Source organism: Salmo salar, chromosome 03 (assembly GCF_965601325.2).
Source record: "Salmo salar chromosome 03, fSalSal1, whole genome shotgun sequence".
In the NCBI taxonomy this organism is placed as follows: Eukaryota; Metazoa; Chordata; class Actinopteri; order Salmoniformes; family Salmonidae; genus Salmo; species Salmo salar.
This window is the reverse complement of record NC_138293.1, coordinates 85,881,718-85,902,304: the sequence shown is the minus strand read 5'-3', so window position 1 is coordinate 85,902,304 and position 20,587 is coordinate 85,881,718. Positions and strand designations below refer to the sequence as shown.

The 20,587-nt window shown below is 43.3% G+C and overlaps 1 protein-coding gene across 1 annotated transcript in view; it reads left to right on the top strand.

Annotated features, from left to right (window-relative positions):
- LOC106601889 (histone lysine acetyltransferase CREBBP) overlaps positions 1-20,587 on the top strand; it is a 92,497-nt gene that overhangs the window by 60,157 nt on the left and 11,753 nt on the right. Inside the window, 17 exon segments of the mRNA XM_082972850.1 lie at positions 357-543; positions 815-877; positions 1,801-1,922; positions 4,566-4,766; positions 4,987-5,259; positions 5,650-5,763; positions 5,766-5,828; positions 6,054-6,246; positions 7,293-7,411; positions 9,239-9,478; positions 14,552-14,640; positions 15,804-15,884; positions 16,297-16,353; positions 17,769-17,846; positions 17,940-18,007; positions 18,194-18,344; positions 18,693-18,839. Of these exon segments, the coding sequence (XP_082828976.1) occupies positions 357-543; positions 815-877; positions 1,801-1,922; positions 4,566-4,766; positions 4,987-5,259; positions 5,650-5,763; positions 5,766-5,828; positions 6,054-6,246; positions 7,293-7,411; positions 9,239-9,478; positions 14,552-14,640; positions 15,804-15,884; positions 16,297-16,353; positions 17,769-17,846; positions 17,940-18,007; positions 18,194-18,344; positions 18,693-18,839 (2,246 nt within the window).

The window sequence follows — 20,587 nt, the reverse complement described above, 5'->3', positions numbered from 1 at the left end:
TTTGAGAACTTTGAATTATAACATTTTGTTGTTTTGAATTTGGCGCTCTGATTTTTCACTGGCTGTTGAATAGTGTGAACCGTGGGTGCCACCTGCCCAAGAGAGGTTAATCAGCTTCTTGATATGGAACACCTGTCACATGGATGGATTATCTTGGCAATGGAGCAATGCTCACCAACATGGATGTAAACCCATTTGTTCGCAAAATTTTAGGAAAATAAGCTTTTTGTGCGTATGGAACATTTCTGGGATCTTTTATTTCAGCTCATGAAACATAGGACCAACACTTTACATGTTGCGTTTATATTTTTGTTCAGTATACGTTATTTCTAATATCGTGTTGTCAATTTCTGCAGGACGAGTATTACCACTTCCTGGCGGAGAAGATCTATAAGATCCAGAAGGAGTTGGAGGAGAAGAGGCGCTCGCGGCTCCAGAAGCAGCCTGGCCCCATGGCAGTGGGGGGCCCAGGGGCCCAGCAGCAGCCTGGCATGCCTCCTCAGCCAAACTCCATGGGTCCTGGCCAGTCCCCACGGCCAGCCAGTGAGTACCCTCCTCCCTGAACCTCTGGAGACCCCTCTATTGAAGGAGGGAGTAACATAATCACTTATGTTTATTATCATCCTATTACCATTACCAACCCTTCTTTTTATCAGTCATGCATTGACGGTGGAAATTTGACTTAAGTGAAATTTAGCATTTGGGCCTATAACAGGATAAGTTTGGTTAAAGTAGGTGTTTGAGGCTGTACTTAGCTAATTTGGAAGCATTGGTATATGACATGTTGACCACCTCTCATCCTCCTCTCTTTCAGATGGATCTGTGCCTATGCCCAACGTGCCAAATCAGATCATGCCTCGCATGCAGGTGTCTCAAGGTACCAGTCCTTCTCCTACACTTCAACACTTGTTTCTCATCCTCCTTTCATCCAGACACAGTCAACTGCTCAGTGACTGTCAACCCCCCTGGTGGCCAATTGATTATATACTATAATCACTAACACAGTAAAGGGTAAATACTCCCAATACGCAAATAGTGTAAATGGTTTATTCAGAAACTGTTTCTCCATAAATGTTTATTTACATAATTAGAGCCAGTGTTTCCCCTGTATTCATTTAAAAAGCTAAACGAATGAAACCAATAAAATAAACAATGAATTTTGGAGTACTTTTGGAATGGCTGAATTACCGACCGGGCATGCGGGGCATATGCCCAGGGGCCCTGATTTTTGCATGAGAACACAGAATTAGCCGTGGCAAAATGAATAGAATTGCAGGAAATTAGCTTTCACACAGCAACATTTTCTGTCAGCTCCATGACAAAATGTGTAGATTTGCTGAAAAAATGTGTACATTTTTCTCTTGGCTCCATGGGGGGAAAATTAGCTTTGTTTTGATCCAGAAAAACCTTGCTTATTGCTAATAAAACACCTGCCTGATAATATGGAATGGTGCCTTGTACGTTTTTACCAATATGCTATTGGCCTCATGGTGTCTGCACAATTTTGGAGTAGAATGTATTTTTAAAGTCACTGTAAATGACATCAGTCATTCTACAAAAAATATCCTGGAGCGCCCTTTTGACTTTTTCCACCGTGGCAAAACAAATTATAGTGGAAACACTAACAGGAAATTAACAAGTTTGTGAAAAGTTATGACTTAGTGCCTAACTGACTCAGTGGCTCCTTCACCTGCTCATCAGAGCATAGGATTATTAATTACAACATCTGTGTATTGTAGACAACACTAATCCTGTGTGTGTGAACTGTATGTTTGTGTGTGCTTCTCCTCTCCCATATAGGAATCAATCAGTTCAACCCCATGGCGATGCAGAACGTGCAGATGTCCCAGGCGCCCATGGGGGCCCGCGCCGCCTCGCCCATGAACCACTCACAGCAGATGAACATGAGCTCTGTCCCAGCGGTGAGACCTCCATGCTCCCTCTATGCACCACTTAACTCTTTCCTTCCTTCTGTATCTCCTTCTCTCACTTTCTCCTCTTCTCTCTCACTTCTTCTTCCCGTCTTCCTCTCCCCGTCTTGCTCCTTCTCTCTCTTCCTCTCCCCGTCTTGCTCCTTCTCTCACTTCCTCTCCCCGTCTTGCTCCTTCTCTCACTTCCTCTCCCCGTCTTGCTCCTTCTCTCACTTCCTCTCCCCGTCTTGCTCCTTCTCTCACTTCCTCTCCCCGTCTTGCTCCTTCTCTCACTTCCTCTCCCCGTCTTGCTCCTTCTCTCACTTCCTCTCCCCGTCTTGCTCCTTCTCTCACTTCCTCTCCCCGTCTTGCTCCCTCTCTCACTTCCTCTCCCCGTCTTGCTCCCTCTCTCACTTCCTCTCCCCGTCTTGCTCCCTCTTGCTCATGACCCTGTTTTACCTCTTGTCCTCCACTAGTGTCTTTAGAAAGACACCTACACCTCCGTGAGTGTTTTAAACAGGGATTCAATTAGATTTTATTTATACACAAACTACTCCACATTTTCAAAGTGAAAGAAAGTTATTAAAAAAATTGCTGAAAAGTAAAACTGGCAGGTTGTCCTCTTAACTTTTTACCTGGGCTTTGGTCCTTTCATATTTATTTTGATCCTGACAAACTCCCCATTCCCTGCCGGTGACAAGCATACCTGTAACATGATGCTGCCCCCACAATACTTCAAAATGGAGAGGGTTTCGCCCAACCCTGTAGTTTTTAATTTAGGCCAAAAAGTGTTGCAATATTATTTACAGAATGGATGATTAGGAATGGATTTAACACAGGCTTCTTCTCACTTTGTCATACAGCCCAGTAATATGGAGTGAATCCAATGTTGTTGATCCCTTTGTGCTTTCAAGTATTGTGGTGTCAGCTTTTTACTTTTATGGGTAATGCTTATTATCAGCAGTGACTGGGGAGGTTGTTGGGATCAAAATAAATATGGAAGGGGCAAAGACCAGTTAAATAGTTACTTAACTCACCTCAATCTTCTGAAAACCCTGGGATAGGGTTTTGTTTTTCTGTGGGACAATTAAACAGATTTTTATGCAAAAGACCCACCAAAATGGCTTTCCAAGAGGGTTTGTGAGTGGTGTAGTCTGTCCTGACTTGAATCTGCTTAAACAAAATCTGCGACAAGGTTTGAATATTGCTGTCCGTGTTGTAGCTTAGACCCTACTTTACATCATATGAGGTTTTTGTGTTGAGAGACAACATGGCCTTGAATACAGGGTGGGTGTCATTTCAATGGTATAATAATTATTCTTCCAATGGACCTATCCCTTCAGACCACTGCAATTTAGCTGGTACACCATTGAAATTGAAATGTAATTGACATTTTAACTTCTAATTACTACCACAAAGATATTGCGGCCGGTCCACCTACCGTCGAATGTCAGCTGAAATGGTCATGTCGATTCTATTATCTGTATTTCTATGATTTCAGTAGGTTTCCTATGGAAGATTGACAAGAATACTTTAAAACAACATATTCCCATTCAACATTCTCTGATGTGTGGACCTCCAACTGTCTTTGTGCTACCATTTTTGAAATTTCAATTTGATTCCCATTTTAGTACATTTATCAGCCAAAACAAGACAACCAAAAACGAGAGCATGTTGTTTCAACCGATGGCGGGCACCACACAAAAACCTCAGATAATGTAAAATAGGGTCTAAGCTACATGTGAATATGAGAGAAATAAATCTGAGTATAAGCGTTTTTAGCTAATTGATGTTTTAATGTTTAAGAAAATATATTATAAACATTAAAAAAAATATATAAATAGTTTGAGCTTTTAAATATCATCACTCTGAACCCTTTATCTTGTCCAGTGATGAAGACATGGATGTCTCGTCAAATCAAATATTTAGCAGATGTTATTGCTGGTGTTGTGAAATGCTTGTATGGTGGGCTATGCAAAATAGGTGAACTTTGAGCAACTTTATCTCTTGAATATTTTGGCATTCAGGTCCAAAATGTCACTTTCTGAGCACATCTACAATAGGCAAATATGTATGGAATGTTTTATTAAAATTAAAAGGGGTGCTGTCAAAATAAATGAATTGAAATAAATGTACCCTGTAGTCTCCTTGTTTCTACTGGGAAAGTGGTTGAGCATTGTATGTCTTAAATGAGTCGGGTTGGATTTTTACTGTTTATGGTTCTGTACTGTTTAATGTTTATCTACTTCTGGTTGTTGCTGCCTCTCTTCCTTCTGGTTTTTAATCAGCACACTGTTAGTTTATTATGCCTCAGGCCTTTCATAAGGAGTATTGTCTTGGTGGCGTGTGTGTGTTGTATCCCATTCAGACCTGGGTTTAAATACTTTTCTACATATTTAAAAAACGATGAGCATTTCCTTTAGCCCACCTGGAGTAACAGGTGGGTGGGGTTTGCACTTTTGACTATTCTATTGGTTCCATTTCACCCAGAAACCTCAATTAAGCACAGCTGAAGTTTAAAAAATAATGAATTTTAAATAGTATTTGAACCCAGCTCTGATCTCATTTAGATGTGTAGTTATTCTTGGCAAGGTCTCAATGCAAGATAGAGGTTTCCTCTCTATAATGTGTCTGTTTTTCTTCTCCTTTTCCCAGATGGGCATGTCCCCATCCAGGATGCCCCAGGTGCAAGGCATGATGGGACAGCACGCCAACAGCATGGTGGGACAGACAGCCAATCAGAGCCAGTTCATGCCCCAGAGCCAGTTCTCTCCCAACACCGCCCCTGGCGGGGGAATGATTATGAACAACCTGGGCTCCCTCGGCCAGCCGCAAGCACAGGCAGCTGTCACTCAGGTGAGGAGGGAGACTCTCACACAGATGGGGCTTGTGATCTGTTGCATTGATAATCTCTGCTGTTGGTTTGATCATATTTGAAGAAGCTGCTTTGTATGTGTTCATGGTTGTCAATATAAGTGTAGTGTTAGAATATGTATGTGTCTGAGTGGGTAGGTTTGTAACAATGTGTGAATATGTAATAGTAGATGGAGCTCTAACTGTAACTTCTGTATCCCAGCCCCCCCTGCCCCGCTCCACCCCTCCACCCAACGCCTCGGCTAACCTGCAGCAGCTCCAGCACCCCCACTCCCACCCACCCCCCCAGGCTCAGCCTTCACCGTCCTCCACCCCCACTCACGTCCCCAGCGGCGGCCTCCCCGCCCGGCCCCCCTCGACCCTGGGCATGCAGTCCCCTGCTGCCCCCTCCCAGCCGCTCACGCCCCTGCAGCATCAGCAGCCGGGGACCCCCAGCCTGACGCAGCCCAGCTCAGTACAGCCCCCCAGCACGCCGGTAAAATACCTGCTTAGGCTCCACAACACACTTATAGGGAGTTATCCTGACCTGGTGAACTGACGAGGAGAATTCATGGCTAGTTATATTCTTTCACTAGGGCCCAGAGTATTTCCTGCTTAGGTCATATAGTCAGGAAAAAAATAGATGCTGTTTTTTAAGCAGCCTTTTGTTACTGTCACAGCACCTCAGTGCTGTCATGCAGCTTTTCCACATTTAAAAAGGTCTATTGAAGGAACAGCATGCTTGGAGTGATACTAAAGCTTTATTAACACTATGGTGTTTCTTTCACATGCCAGCTCTTAATGACTTGTTGTTGTGCCAGTCAACAGTTATAGCCAGCACCCAGCCTTTGCTTTGAAGGGTTATTCTCTTATTTTTCCCCTCTAGCTGTCCCAGGCGCCAGCCAGTATAGATAACCGCATGCCCACCCCAGGCTCGGTGGCAGAGGTCCACTCCCAACAGGCCCCACCAGACATGGCCCAAACGGAGCACAAAGCCGAGCTCGACGGGACGAGGACGACGACTGTGGCTCGGGGAAAAGGCAACCCAGCGACTTCAAAATGGAGGTGAGTCCTAGAATCAATATTGACTACAAGACGCTTGACCAACCAGAGCTTTCTATTTATATGTACATTATGAATGCAAGTGCTCTTGGATGGAAGTATTAAAATTCATATGAACTCATCTTGTTTATCTGGTACAGTGTCCACGTTGCCCTCCATCTTTCAAAACGTAGTGTCCTACAGATTTGTCTAAGTGCACCCTCTAAATGTATTTGTGCCCCACAGCAGGACGAAGACCCAAAAGACACCAAACCCCTCACGGTCAAGGAGGAGGAGCCAGACGGGGCGGAGCCTAAGCAGGAGCCAATGGAGACAAAGGAGGAGAAGAAGCTGGAGATTAAGAACGAACCCAAAGAGGAGGAGGAGGGCAGGGCCAACGGCACGGCAGCATCCACCTCCCCCACCCAAAACCGCAAAAAAAGTGAGGACCTGGTTTTGTGTAAAACTAGCCGGGGCCAGGAGTTTATCCAATGACTAGTAGTTTTTCCCCAGCTGGTCCTATCTTATTGCAGCTCTTCCCTCAGTTATGTCAGTCCTTGCCCTTACCCTGTTTAGTTTATTAGGATCCCCATTAGCTACTGCAAATGTAGCATCTACTTTTCCCGGGATCCACATGAAATGTACAAATACATGACAAAGTACAGAACCGTAATAGACAAGAACAACAAGATATTACAATAAAAAATACAAATAAAATAAGAGTTTTATATTGGAAAGACGCCAAGAGACATGCTATTTAAACACTATATTCTTATATCCATTTAATGAGATCTTTAGAGGAGAGGTGCTGTGATTCAATATGTTCTGTTTTTAAAGCTAAGAGAGCAACCTCTGGCGGCAGAGCATTCCACTATGAGACGGCTCTATGCATAACTGAGCCACACATTCAATCTGTTTTTGGTTTGGGTGCTGTGAAGAAACCCATAGTGGTGTGTGTGGTGTGGTATGTCTGTTTTGTAGTGTATGCAATAGATTATACAAGTGGTTAGGCATTTTCAACACGTTTCTTAAAAAGACTAGAAGATCATTTCTCCTCAACCATCAAAGACTATCATGCATGTTGTTGATATTTGTTCTGTGTATGCTGCTCTGAGCCAGCTGCAACTTTGCCAGGTCTTTCTTTGCTGCACTCGACCATATTACCGGACAGTAATCAAGATGAGCTGAGAACAGAGCCTGAACAACTAGGACAGTTGACCTTTGTCAAAAACACAGAGCATCTTTTTACAAGACATACCTCTCTCCCCATCTTCACAACAACTCTTGTCAATATGACTTGACCATGATAACTGACCCTGTGAAGACACTGAAGCGTTCTGAATGTCAGATAGAAATAGAATAAATAGAGCCTTCACGATGCCCCTTTTCCACTTGACATATTATACTTTTTGTTCGTAATGATAGATTTGTATGATGTTGTACATGATTGATTTGAATAGAGCCCTGACCGCTCTGTCCTCCCTGCAGTCTTTAAGCCAGAGGAGCTGCGCCAGGCCCTGATGCCCACACTAGAGGCCCTCTACAGACAGGACCCAGAGTCTCTGCCCTTCAGACAGCCTGTTGACCCCATGCTGCTGGGCATCCCCGTGAGTACACACAGACACTTCGTGTACACACACTTAGTCGTACACCCTGAGTTTCTCTCTTGATTGGTTATGCCTAGTCATGTATTGATATGAAAACAATTGACAAATTAACTCGGTACTCAATTCTTTACAGATTTCATAAATATAGCCGAGGCTCAATAAGGATTAAGGATCTCTCTCATAGCTCTGACCAGAATGATATGGACATGGTTATCAGTGAAGCTCTCTCACAGCCACATTTCATTGATTGTCCTGAAGCTTGATAGTGAATGATAAAGCACTCTCTACCATGTTCATGTGATTTTTGTCAAGACACATTGCAACGCTGATTCCTGTGACTGTACTGTCAGTACCACTTAACCTCTATGGGCTAGGTGGGACGCTAGCGTGCCACCCGTGGTGCACTCCATCAACAGCAGGTGCATTTCAAGAGCGGCAAATTTGAATCCAAATAAATGTCAAAATTCAAATTTTTCAAACATACAACTATTTTACACCCTTTGAAAGATAAACATCTCCTTAATCTAACCACGTTTTACGATTTCAAAAAGGTTTTACGGCGAAAGCATAAATTTAGAGTATGTTAGGACATTTACAAGAGTTGTGTGTAATGTTTTGTCAAGTCAAAGACAGGGTCACCAAAACCATAAAACCAGCTAAAATGATGCACTAACCTTTTACAATCTCCATCAGATGACACTCCTAGGACATTATGTTAGACAATGCATGCATTTTTAGTTCTATCAAGTTCATATTTATATCCAAAAACAGCGTTTTACTATGGCATTGATGTTGAGGAAATCGTTTCCCTCCAATAACCGGCAGTCAAGTCAGCGTCACAAATTAAATAATTAAAATTAGAAAACATTGGTAAAATATTATATTGTCATTTAAAGAATTATAGATTTACATCTCTTGAACGCAATCAACTTGCCAGATTTAAAAATAACCTTACTGGGAAATCACACTTTGCAATAATCTGAGCACTGCGCCCAGAAAAATACGCGTTGCGATACAGACTAGACGTCATGTTGGGGAGATCTAAAATCGAAAATACTATGTAAATAATCCATTACCTTTGATTCTCGTCATCAGATGTCACTTCCAGGTATCACAGGTCCATAACGAATGTAGTTTTGTTCAAAAAAGCTCATCATTTATGTCCAAAAATCTCCGTCTTGTTAGCACATGATCTAAGCCAGCCGGACTTCTCGTCATGAACGAGGGGAAAAAATATATTTACGTTCGTTCAAACATGTCAAACGTTGTATAGCATAAATCATTAGGGCCTTTTTTAACCAGAACATGAATAATATTCAAGGTGGACGAATGCATACTCTTTTATAACGTATTGGAACGAGGGTACCCAACATGAACTCGCGCGCCAGGTGTCTAATGGGACATCATCGTTCCATGGCTCTTGTTCGGTCAGATCTCCCTCCAGAAGACTCAAAACACTTTGTAAAGGCTGGTGACATCTAGTGGAAGCAATAGGAAGTGCCAAAATATTCCTCAGCCCCTGTGTTTTTCAATGGGATAGGTTTAAAGGTAATACAACACATCAGGTATCCACTTCCTGTCAGAAAATGTCTCAGGGTTTTGCCTGCCAAATGAGTTCTGTTATACTCACAGACACCATTCAAACAGTTTTAGAAACTTTAGAGTGTTTTCTATCCATATATAATAAGTATATGCATATTCTAGTTACTGGGTAGGATTAGTAACCAGATTAAATCGGGTACATTTTTTTATCCAGACGTGCAAATGCTGCCCCCTAGCCCTAACAGGTTAACTCTCTTCTAACCATTCCCCTCCTCCCCCCTCCAGGACTACTTTGACATAGTGAAGAAACCTATGGACCTGTCCACTATAAAGCGTAAGCTAGACACAGGTCAGTACCAGGAACCCTGGCAGTACGTGGAAGACATCTGGGTCATGTTCAACAACGCCTGGATCTACAACCGCAAGACGTCCCGCGTCTACAAGTACTGCTCCAAGCTGGCCGAGGTGTTTGAGCTGGAGATAGACCCTGTCATGGTCAGCCTGGGCTACTGCTGTGGCAGGAAGGTGAGATGATAGGAGGGAAGGAGGAGAGATGGAGGGATGTTAGTGGAGGAAAGAGGAGTAGAGCAGGAGGTTAGTGATGTTTGAGCTGGAGATAGACCCCGTCATGGTCAGCCTGGGCTACTGCTGTGGCAGGAAGGTGAGATGATGGGAGGGAAGGAGGAGAGATGGAGGGATGTTAGTGGGGGAAAGAGGAGTAGAGCAGGAGGTTAGTTGTGTTTGAGCTGGAGATGGACCCCGTCATGGTCAGCCTGGGCTACTGCTGTGGCAGGAAGGTGAGACTGAGGGAGTGGAGGAAGAGTAATGGAGGAAGGGAGACTACATGTTTTGTGATCTGGAGAAACACTCAGCTCTAATTGTAGGTTATCGTGAGGGCCAGGAGCAACTCGGCTCTAATTGTAGGTTATCGTTAGGGCCAGGAGCAACTCGGCTCTAATTGTAGGTTATCGTTAGGGCCAGGAGAAACACTCAGCTCTAATTGTAGGTTATCGTTAGGGCCAGGAGCAACTCGGCTCTAATTGTAGGTTATCGTTAGGGCCAGGAGAAACACTCAGCTCTAATTGTAGGTTATCGTTAGGGCCAGGAGCAACTCGGCTCTAATTGTAGGTTATCGTTAGGGCCAGGAGAAACACTCAGCTCTAATTGTAGGTTATCGTTAGGACCAGGAGAAACACTCAGCTCTAATTGTAGGTTATCGTTAGGACCAGGAGAAACACTCAGCTCTAATTGTAGGTTATCGTTAGGGTCAGGAGTTACCTAAATAGGAAGAACTTGTGTCCCTTGATATATGGGCCTGTTAGCCAGGTTTGGGCTATAGACGCCCTCAAGGTGGGAAACCATGGCACATTGCTGCTGATGACCTACAGAAAGTTTTCAGACCCCTTTTTCCACATTTTGTTACGTTACAGCCTTATTCTAAAATTGATTAAATAAATATCAAGCCTTATCAATCTGAACACAACACCCTATAATTACAAAGCAAGACCAGTTTCTTTATAAATGTTTGCAAATGTATAAAAATGTTAAAAGTGAAATACCTTACTTTACATAAGTATTCAAACCCTTGTCTATGAGACTTGAAATTGAGCTCAGGTGCATCCTGTTTCCATTGATCATCCTTGAGATGTTTCTACAACTTGATTGGAGTTCACCTGTGAAAATTAAAATTGATTGGACATGATTTGGAAAGGCACACACCTGTCTATATAAAGTCCCACAGTTGACAGTGCATGTCAGAGCAAAATCCAAGCCATGAGGTCGAAGGAATTGTCCGTAGAGCTCTGAGACAGGATTGAGTCGAGGCACAGATCTGGGGAAGGGTACCGAAAAAAATCAGTGGCCTCCATCATTCTTAAATGGAAGAAGTTTGGAACCACCAAGACTCTTCCTAGAGCTGGCCGCTCGGCCAAACTAAGCAATCGGGGAAGACGGGCCTTTGTCAGGGATGTGACCAAGAACCCAATGGTCACTCTGACGGAGCTCTAGAATTCCTCTGTGGAGATGGGAGAATCAATCAATCAATCAAATGTTTTTATTTTTAATTTTATTTTAGCCAGAAGAAAGCCCTTCTTACGTCAGCTAATGTCACACAGTGCTGTACAGAAACCCAGCCTAAAACCCCAAACAGCAAGCAATGCAGGTGTAGAAGCACGGTGGCTAGGAAAAACTCCCTAGAAAGGCCAGAACCTAGGAAGAAACCTAGAGAGGAACTAGACTATGAGGAGTGGCCAGTCCTCTTCTGGCTGTGCCGGGTGGACATTATAACAGAACATGGCCAAGATGTTCAAATGATCATAGATGACTAGCAGGGTCAAATAATAATAATCACAGTGGTTGTCAAAGGTGCAACAGGTCAGCACCTCAGGAGTAAATGTCAGTTGGCTTTTCATAGCCGATCATTCAGAGTATCTCTACTGCTCCTGCTGTTTCTAGAGAGTTGAAAACAGCAGGTCTGGGACAAGGTAGCACTTCCGGTGAACAGGTCAGGGTTCCGTAGCCGCAAGCAGCACAAGTTGAAACTGGAGCAGCAGCACGGCCAGGTGGACTGGGGACAGCAAGGAGTCATCAGTCCAGGTAGTCCTGAGGCATGGTTCTAGGGCTCAGAGAGGAGAAATACTCCAGATATGACTGACCCTAGCCCCCCCGACACAAACTATTGCAGCATAAATACTGGAGGCTGAGACAGGAGGGGTTGGGAGACACTGTGGCCCCGTCCGACGATACCCTCGGACAGAACCTTCCAGAAGGGCAATGATCTCTGCAGCACTCCACTAATCAGGCCTTTATGGTAGAGTGGCTAAACGGAAGCTCCTCCTCAGTAAAAGGCACATGACAGCGCGCTCTGAGTTTGCCAAAAGGCCTCCCAGACCATGAAAAACAAGATTCTTTGTTCTGATGAAACCAAGATTGAACTCTTTGGCCTGAATGCCAAGCGTCACATCTGGAGGAAACCTGGCACCATCCCTACAGTGAAGCATGGTGGTGGCAGCATCATGCTGTGGGAGTGTTTTTTTCTTCAGCTACAGGGACTGGGAGACTAGTCAGGATCGAGGCAAAGATGTACAGAGTGAAGTACAGAGATATCCGTGATGAAAACTTATTCCAGAGCGCTCAGGACCTCAGACTGGGGTGAAGGTTCACCTTCCAACAGGACAACGACCCTAAGCACACAGCCATACAATGCAGGAGTGGCTTCAGGACAAGTCTTTGAATGTCCTTGAGTGGCCCAGCCAGAGCCCGGATTTCAACCCATTTGAACATCTCTGGAGAGACCTGAAAATAGCTGTGCAGCGACGCACCCCAGCCAACCTGACAGAGCTTGAGAGGATCTGCAGAGAAGAATGGGAGAAACTCAACAAATATAGATGTGCCAAGCTTGTAGCGTCACCTAAGAAGACTGAAGGCTGTAATCGCTGCCAGAGGTGCTTCTACAAAGTACTGAGTCAAGGGTCTGAATACTTTTGTAAATGTGAATGCAAGAATGTCTGAACCTGTTTTTGCTTTGTCATTATGGGCTAGTGTGTGTAGATTGATGAGGGGGGAAAAAAACATTTTAATCAATTTTAGAATAACTGTAAGGTAACAATGTGGAAAGGGTTCTGAATACTTTACGAATGTACTGTCATTTAAGAGGATACAATGCCCTGCAATTCTAATCAAGTTTTACTGGTCACATACACATATTTAGGGGATATTATTGGTCACATACACATATTTAGCAGATGTTATTGGTCACATACACATATTTAGCAGATGTTATTGGTCACATACACACATTTAGCAGATGTTATTGGTCACATACACACATTTAGCAGATGTTATTGGTCACATACACATATTTAGCAGATGTTATTGGTCACATACACATATTTAGCAGGTGTTATTGGTCACATACACATATTTAGCAGGTGTTATTGGTCACATACACACATTTAGCAGATGTTATTGGTCACATACACACATTTAGCAGATGTTATTGGTCACATACACACATTTAGCGGATGTTATTGGTCACATACACACATTTAGCGGATGTTATTGGTCACATACACATATTTAGCGGATGTTATTGGTCACATACACATATTTAGCGGATGTTATTGGTCACATACACATACTTAGCAGATGTTATTGGTCACATACACATATTTAGCAGATGTTATTGGTCACATACACATATTTAGCAGATGTTATTGGTCACATACACATATTTAGCAGATGTTATTGCGGGTGTAGTGAAATGCTTGTGTTCCTAGCTTCAACAATGAAATAGTATCTAACAATACACACAATCTAAAAGTAAAATAATGGAATTAAGAAATATATGAATATTAGGTAGAGCAATGTTAGAGTGGCATTGACTAAAACACAGTAGAATAGAATACAGTATATACATATGAGAGGAGAAAAGCGGTATGTAATCATTATTTGAACTTTATTAAAGTGACTAGTGTTCCATTATTAAAGTGTCCAGTGATTCCAAGTCGATGTATATAGGACAGTAGCCTCTAAGGTGCAGGGTTGCGTAACCGGGTGGAAGTCGGTTAGTGATGGCTATTTAACAGTCTGAAATTACACGACACGAAACATCCTCAACTAACCCCTCCAGACATGCATAACCATGCGCTGCTGTGTTTACTGTGTGACAGACAGCCACCTGTATGACCCCAGGGCTAGATGGTCCTTACAAAGACTGGAACACTTGACTTAACATGATGAGCCTTTTGACTCCCTGCGGCACTTGTGACACTGATATTGCTTCCCAAATGGCACATTCCCTATGTAGTGCACTATGCCCAATGGGCCCTGGTAAAAAGTAGTATACATCATAGGGAATAGAGTGCCCTTTGGGATGTAAGCCTGAGACTATACGTACCAGTGAAAGGGGAACTTTCAGAGGACACTAGGTTTTAATTTTGGAGAAACTGTGGACAGGACTGACCTGGCTGAATGCTAGACAGTGTAGAAGTGGATTGGAGAATCTGTGGACAGGACTGACCTGGTTGAATGCTAGACAGTGTAGAAGTGGATTGGAGAATCTGTGGACAGGACTGACCTGGCTGAATGCTAGACAGTGTAGAAGTGGATTGGAGAATCTGTGGACAGGACTGACCTGGCTGAATGCTAGACAGTGTAGAAGTGGATTGGAGAAACTGTGGACAGGACTGACCTGGCTGAATGCTAGACAGTGTAGAAGTGGATTGGAGAATCTGTGGACAGGACTGATCTGGCTGAATGCTAGACAGTGTAGAAGTGGATTGGAGAAACTGTGGACAGGACTGACCTGGCTGAATGCTAGACAGTGTAGAAGTGGATTGGAGAAACTGTGGACAGGACTGACCTGGCTGAATGCTAGACAGTGTAGAAGTGGATTGGAGAATCTGTGGACAGGACTGACCTGGCTGAATGCTAGACAGTGTAGAAGTGGATTGGAGAATCTGTGGACAGGACTGACCTGGCTGAATGCTAGACAGTGTAGAAGTGGATTGGAGAATCTGTGGACAGGATTGACCTGGCTGAATGCTAGACAGTGTAGAATTGGATTCACTAACCCTTTCTCCCTGCGTTTCCCCACAGTTTGAGTTCTCACCCCAGACCCTCTGCTGCTATGGCAAGCAGCTGTGCACCATCTCCAGAGACGGAACCTACTTCAGCTACCAGAACAGGTAAGTTCACACTCGGGGGGGAAATACAGAGGTGGGGGGGGGGGGGTGTATACAGAGGTGAGTGGGGGGGGGTGTACAGAGGTGGGGGGGAATACAGAGGTGGGGGGGCGAGAGGGAGGGTATAAATGGAGAGCAGGTGCGACTGTGAAGGAAAGGTGGAGATGGAGAGAGAAGGGGAATAGGATTGTGCTCTCACAGTACATTGTAATGTTAGTTCCGGTACAATGAATAATTATGATGAGAGTATTCTAAGATGGTATTTCACCAGAGGGATGGTACATACTATATACTGGAAGTGTTACATGTTAAAAGGAGTGGAGCCTACATTGACAGGATCTTAGGTTTCCCTTCAAGCCCGATGTGCTGCAATATCAGCACCACTGCTCCCCCTGCTGTTCACAAATTGCTATTGCACTTCACTAGCCCCAAATATTGCATCCATTCCGATGCATTGCAGTTGCATGTAGTGGAGTTATTCTGAACTCAACCCTAACGAGCTTCACTGCGCTAACTACTCTATCCCTTCTGGAAGCACATTGATGCATTTTACACTGTACTTATTTACCCACGTTTTAAAAAGTAATTTCAACAAAAATGATGTAACGTTCCAAAGACGAGCAGAGGTGATCCATATGTCTGTGGTGTGTTCTGGGTGCATCCCTCGCTCCCCTACATCACCAGGGCTGGCATTCACTCCAACAGTCTCCCAACTGACATGATCATATTATATGCCTAAAGCTTTATGTGGAGAAGTAGTGGAACTTAGTAGTTCAGTGAAGTGGTTATACTCAGAAGTATGGATATTCAAATGTGTTATTGATTTACTTTGCTTATATTAACATTCATGTTCCTCCCATCAACATGGTTAGCGTTCCTGTGTCATTTCAGTATGCTTGTATGAGAAGATGTGTGAATGACTGTCATGACCATTCCCATGGTGACTAACCTGTGTTCTACCTTCACTCTGCCCTGTTTGCTTGTGTCTGTCCTCTGCCTTTCTGTCCTCTTGTCTCTGTCCTCTGCCTGTGTTATGCTTTGCCATTCTGACAACCATTTCCGCCACCCATTCTGCCACCCGTGTGCCGGTTTGCCAACTTTGCCTGTGCTTCTGCTACTGTGTGTGCCCGCTCCAGCTCACCCAAATATGGCCTTGTTGCCGACAGGTATCACTTCTGTGAGAAGTGCTTCAATGAGATCCAGGGCAATAGCGTCACCCTGGGAGACGACCCGGCACAGCCACAGACGTAAGTTCATGGTGGAATCTGTGGTAACATTTTTATGGCAATACATTGGAAAAACACTGGGAAACAGTACTCTGTTTGATTCGGATTAGTTCCATAGGTTGGTTTTTTACCACATTCTGGAGCGAATCCTAACTTTAACTTAACTTGACTTTCCATCAATGCATGACTGAGTGAACATTTAGTTAGTGGAAGTAACCGCCCTTAAGTCTCCACTGATTCCATCTTTCCCTAGTGGATATCCTTAGTCCATGATTATAAATACGGGTCCAGAAGGGCTAGACTTAGCTCATTATAGTCAAAGCTTATGGAAAAAGGGCATCTGTATTCATATGAGTGGTCTGCGTGTTGGGGGCGTTGGCTGTAGAGTATCAGAACTGATTCTAACTGGTCATCCGTTGTCTCTGTCCTCCAGTATGATATCTAAAGACCAGTTTGAAAAGAAGAAAAACGACATGTTGGATCCAGAACCGTGAGTATTGGTGTAGCTGTACCTTAACGTCTCAAACTGTTTCTGTTTGATGGGGTTTTAGCCCTTTTCATTCTGCTTTAACGCTTCTAAATCCGTTGGCGTTGAGCCGTCATGTACAGTATGCATCACAGTACTGGCTTTATTTGGACCATTTAAAAACACTAATCAGCCACACAAGTGGATACACTGCATTTAAAATACCTGAGGATGAAAATATTGTCCTGAGCTGAGAGATCTGTCAAACAAAGACATTAAAATGAATAACCATTGATGGTGAATAGTGTATGGGCCTTGTCTCCTGCACCTGTCCCTTGCTTTTTCCATTCGATCACTGAGCATGAGATGACCGCCCCAAGTACATGGGCAATGGTGGCTCAAAGTGTTTTGAATTACCGTAATTTCCGGACTTTTAAGCGCACCTGAATATAAGCCGCACCCACTGAATTAAAAAATATATATATATTTTGAACATAAATAAGCCGCACATGTCTATAAGCCGCAGGTGCCTACCGGTACATTGAAACAAATGAACTTTACACAGGCTTTAACGAAACACGGCTTGTAACAAAAATAAATAGGCTTTAACGAAACACGGCTTGTAACAAAAAATAAAACATTAGCAGTAAGCTTTAGTTGTCTTTTTGCACTGAGTCAATTCCTCACGCTGCTGTTTCCAACGTCTTATCATCGACTCATTAAGACCAAACTCCCGTGCAGCAGCTCTATTTCCTTTTCCAACAGCCAGATCAATCGCCTTCAACTTGAAAGCTGCATCATATGCATTTCTCCGTGTCTTTGCTATGATGAGGGTGACAAAATGACTACCGTAATCAGAATGATGGGAAGTTTGAGAGCGCTTGATTTAATCTAAACAGTAAACTAAAAAGTTGTTTGACCTTAACCCGTTCGGCAATTTCATTGGTCTAATGAAAGCTTCATGCCGCCAAAAAACTGAGCACGTCGCAGAATGTGTTTTTTTGGAGAGAGAAAAAATATGAAAGCGGGAAAAACCCATATATTAGCCGCGTCATTGTTTAAGCCGCGAGGTTCAAAGCGTGAGAAGAAAGTAGCGGCTTATAGTCCGGAATTTACGGTAGGTGAAAATTATATTTGATGTAACTTTTATGTTACTATTAGTCACTAATATTTACCACTACATTTTTAAAGGGTGTACACCAAGGTTCGGGGTCAATTCCATTTCAATTGCGAATTTTAATGAATTGAAGTCCTGAATTGACCCCGACTCTTGTACGTACAGTTATCAACACATTTAGTATTTTGTCTCACGCCCATATGTCAGTCAACTGTTGTATCTATTGCCCACTCTGCAGTATCTGTGAACAATAAAGTCTCTTCTTGGAGACCGAGGTGTTGGTGTACCTTCTCTGACCAGCCTTCTCTCTCTCCTTACACAGGTTTGTTGAATGTAAAGACTGTGGACGGAAGATGCACCAGATCTGTGTGCTGCATTATGATGTAATCTGGCCATCGGGGTAAGCCTCATGTACCCTGAACAGACGAACGGCCCCATGTGTCTTCTGATCACCGTTTCTGACTGTCTATTTGACACTTCCACTTTCCCTCAGCTTCATTTGCGACATCTGTCTGAAGAAGTCCGGCAAGACGAGGAAAGAGAACAAGTTCGCGGCCAAAAGTAAGTTTGAGAGTGTGTTGAATAATTGTGGCGATCCGAGTGGATCCACCATTGTAGACGTGCTGTGATATGTATGTGTAATGGAGGTTATTTCAGTAACTCGTGATGAGGATGTGAATTTTGATATGACCTGCATCTGTATAACCTGTAGGACAACTAAAGTATTTGATGGTATCTGTCTCGCAGGGCTACAGACGACGAGGTTGGGCATGTACATCGAGGACCGGGTGAATAAGTACTTGAAGAGGCAGAACCACCCTGAGGCCGGGGAGGTGTTTGTACGGGTGGTGGCTAGCTCCGACAAAAATGTTGAGATCAAACCTGGCATGAAATCTAGGTAAGGAAAGACTGCAGCTGGTCCAACAGTGAAATGGCCCCTTATCAATACGTATAAAACCAGTTTATTGGACATGATGTTGAAAGATGTTCATTGAGGATTATTCTAATAAAGTTGTCTTCCAAGAGTTGCTCATCTTCAGTTTTCCCCTTTGTTCATGCACCTTGGTTGGAAAGCGATGGCGCGGTAGTGTTCTTGATAGTGCTGAGATTCTGTGGTAGAAGGCGTCTACACCGTTAATGATGAGTGATGTTCCATGTGGATGTGGAGATTTCTCCCTTACTAGTAAAAGCACTATATAAATGTTTAATTCACAAATTAATTGATTACCTGTGTTTGTCTCCCCAGGTTTGTGGACTCGGGTGAAATGCAGGAGACCTTCCCTTACAGAACCAAAGCACTTTTTGCATTTGAGGAGATTGACGGTGTGGACGTGTGTTTCTTCGGTATGCATGTCCAGGAGTACGGTTCCGAGTGCGCCTTCCCCAACACCAGGTAAACACTTTATAACGTAGTAATAACACATCATAATACTCCTTCCCAACACCAGGTAAACACTTTATAACGTAGTAATAACACATCATAATACACTCCTTCCCAACACCAGGTAAACACTTTATAACGTAGTAATAACACATCATAATACACTCCTTCCCAACACCAGGTAAACACTTTATAACGTAGTAATAACACAACATAATACACTCCTTCCCAACACCAGGTAAACACTTTATAACGTAGTAATAACACAACATAATACACTCCTTCCCCAACACCAGGTAAACACTTTATAACGTAGTATAACACATCATAATACACTCCTTCCCGACACCAGGTAAACACTTTATAACGTAGTAATAACACATCATAATACACTCCTTCCCGACACCAGGTAAACACTTTATAACGTAGTAATAACACATCATAATACTCCTTCCCAACACCAGGTAAACACTTTATAACGTAGTAATAACACATCATAATACACTCCTTCCCAACACCAGGTAAACACTTTATAACGTAGTAATAACACAACATAATACACTCCTTCCCCAACACCAGGTAAACACTTTATAACGTAGTATAACACATCATAATACACTCCTTCCCAACACCAGGTAAACACTTTATAACGTAGTAATAACACATCATAATACACTCCTTCCCAACACCAGGTAAACACTTTATAACGTAGTAATAACACAACATAATACACTCCTTCACAACACCAGGTAAACACTTTATAACGTAGTAATAACACATCATAATACACTCCTTCCACAACACCAGGTAAACACTTTATAACGTAGTAATAACACAACATAATACACTCCTTCCCAACACCAGGTAAACACTTTATAACGTAGTAATAACACATAATACACTCCTTCCCAACACCAGGTAAACACTTTATAACGTAGTAATAACACATCATAATACACTCCTTCACAACACCAGGTAAACACTTTATAACGTAGTAATAACACATCATAATACACTCCTTCACAACACCAGGTAAACACTTTATAACGTAGTAATAACACAACATAATACACTTCTTAAAATACACTTAACAGTAATACACTCCTTCCCAACACCAGGTAACTAACACTTCAGAACGAGGATGATGATATAAACTCAGCAAAAAAAAGAAACGTCCTCTCACTGTCAACTGAGTTTATTTTCAGCAAACTTAACATGTGTAAATATTTGTATGAACATAACAAGATTCAACAACTGAGACATAAACTGAACAAGTTCCACAGACATGTGACTAACAGAAATGGAATAATGTGTCCCTGAACAAAGGGGGGGGGGGTCAAAAGTAACAGTCAATATCTGGTGTGGCCACCAGTTGCATTAAGTACTGCAGTGCATCTCCTCATGGACTGCACCAGATTTGCCAGTTCTTGCTGTGAGATGTTACCCCACTCTTCCACCAAGGCACCTGCAAGTTCCTGGACATTTCTGGGGGGAATGGCCCTAGTCCTCACCCTCCGATCCAACAGGTCCCAGACGTGCTCAGTGGGATTGAGATCCAGGCTCTTTGTTGGCCATGGCAGAACACTGACATTCCTGTCTTGCAGGAAATCACGCACAGAATGAGCAGTATGGCTGGTGGCATTGTCATGCTGGAGGGTCATGTTAGGATGAGCCTCAGGCAGGGTACCACATGAGAGAGGAGGATGTCTTCCCTGTAACGCACAGCGTTTGCCTGCAATGACAACAAGCTCAGTCCGATG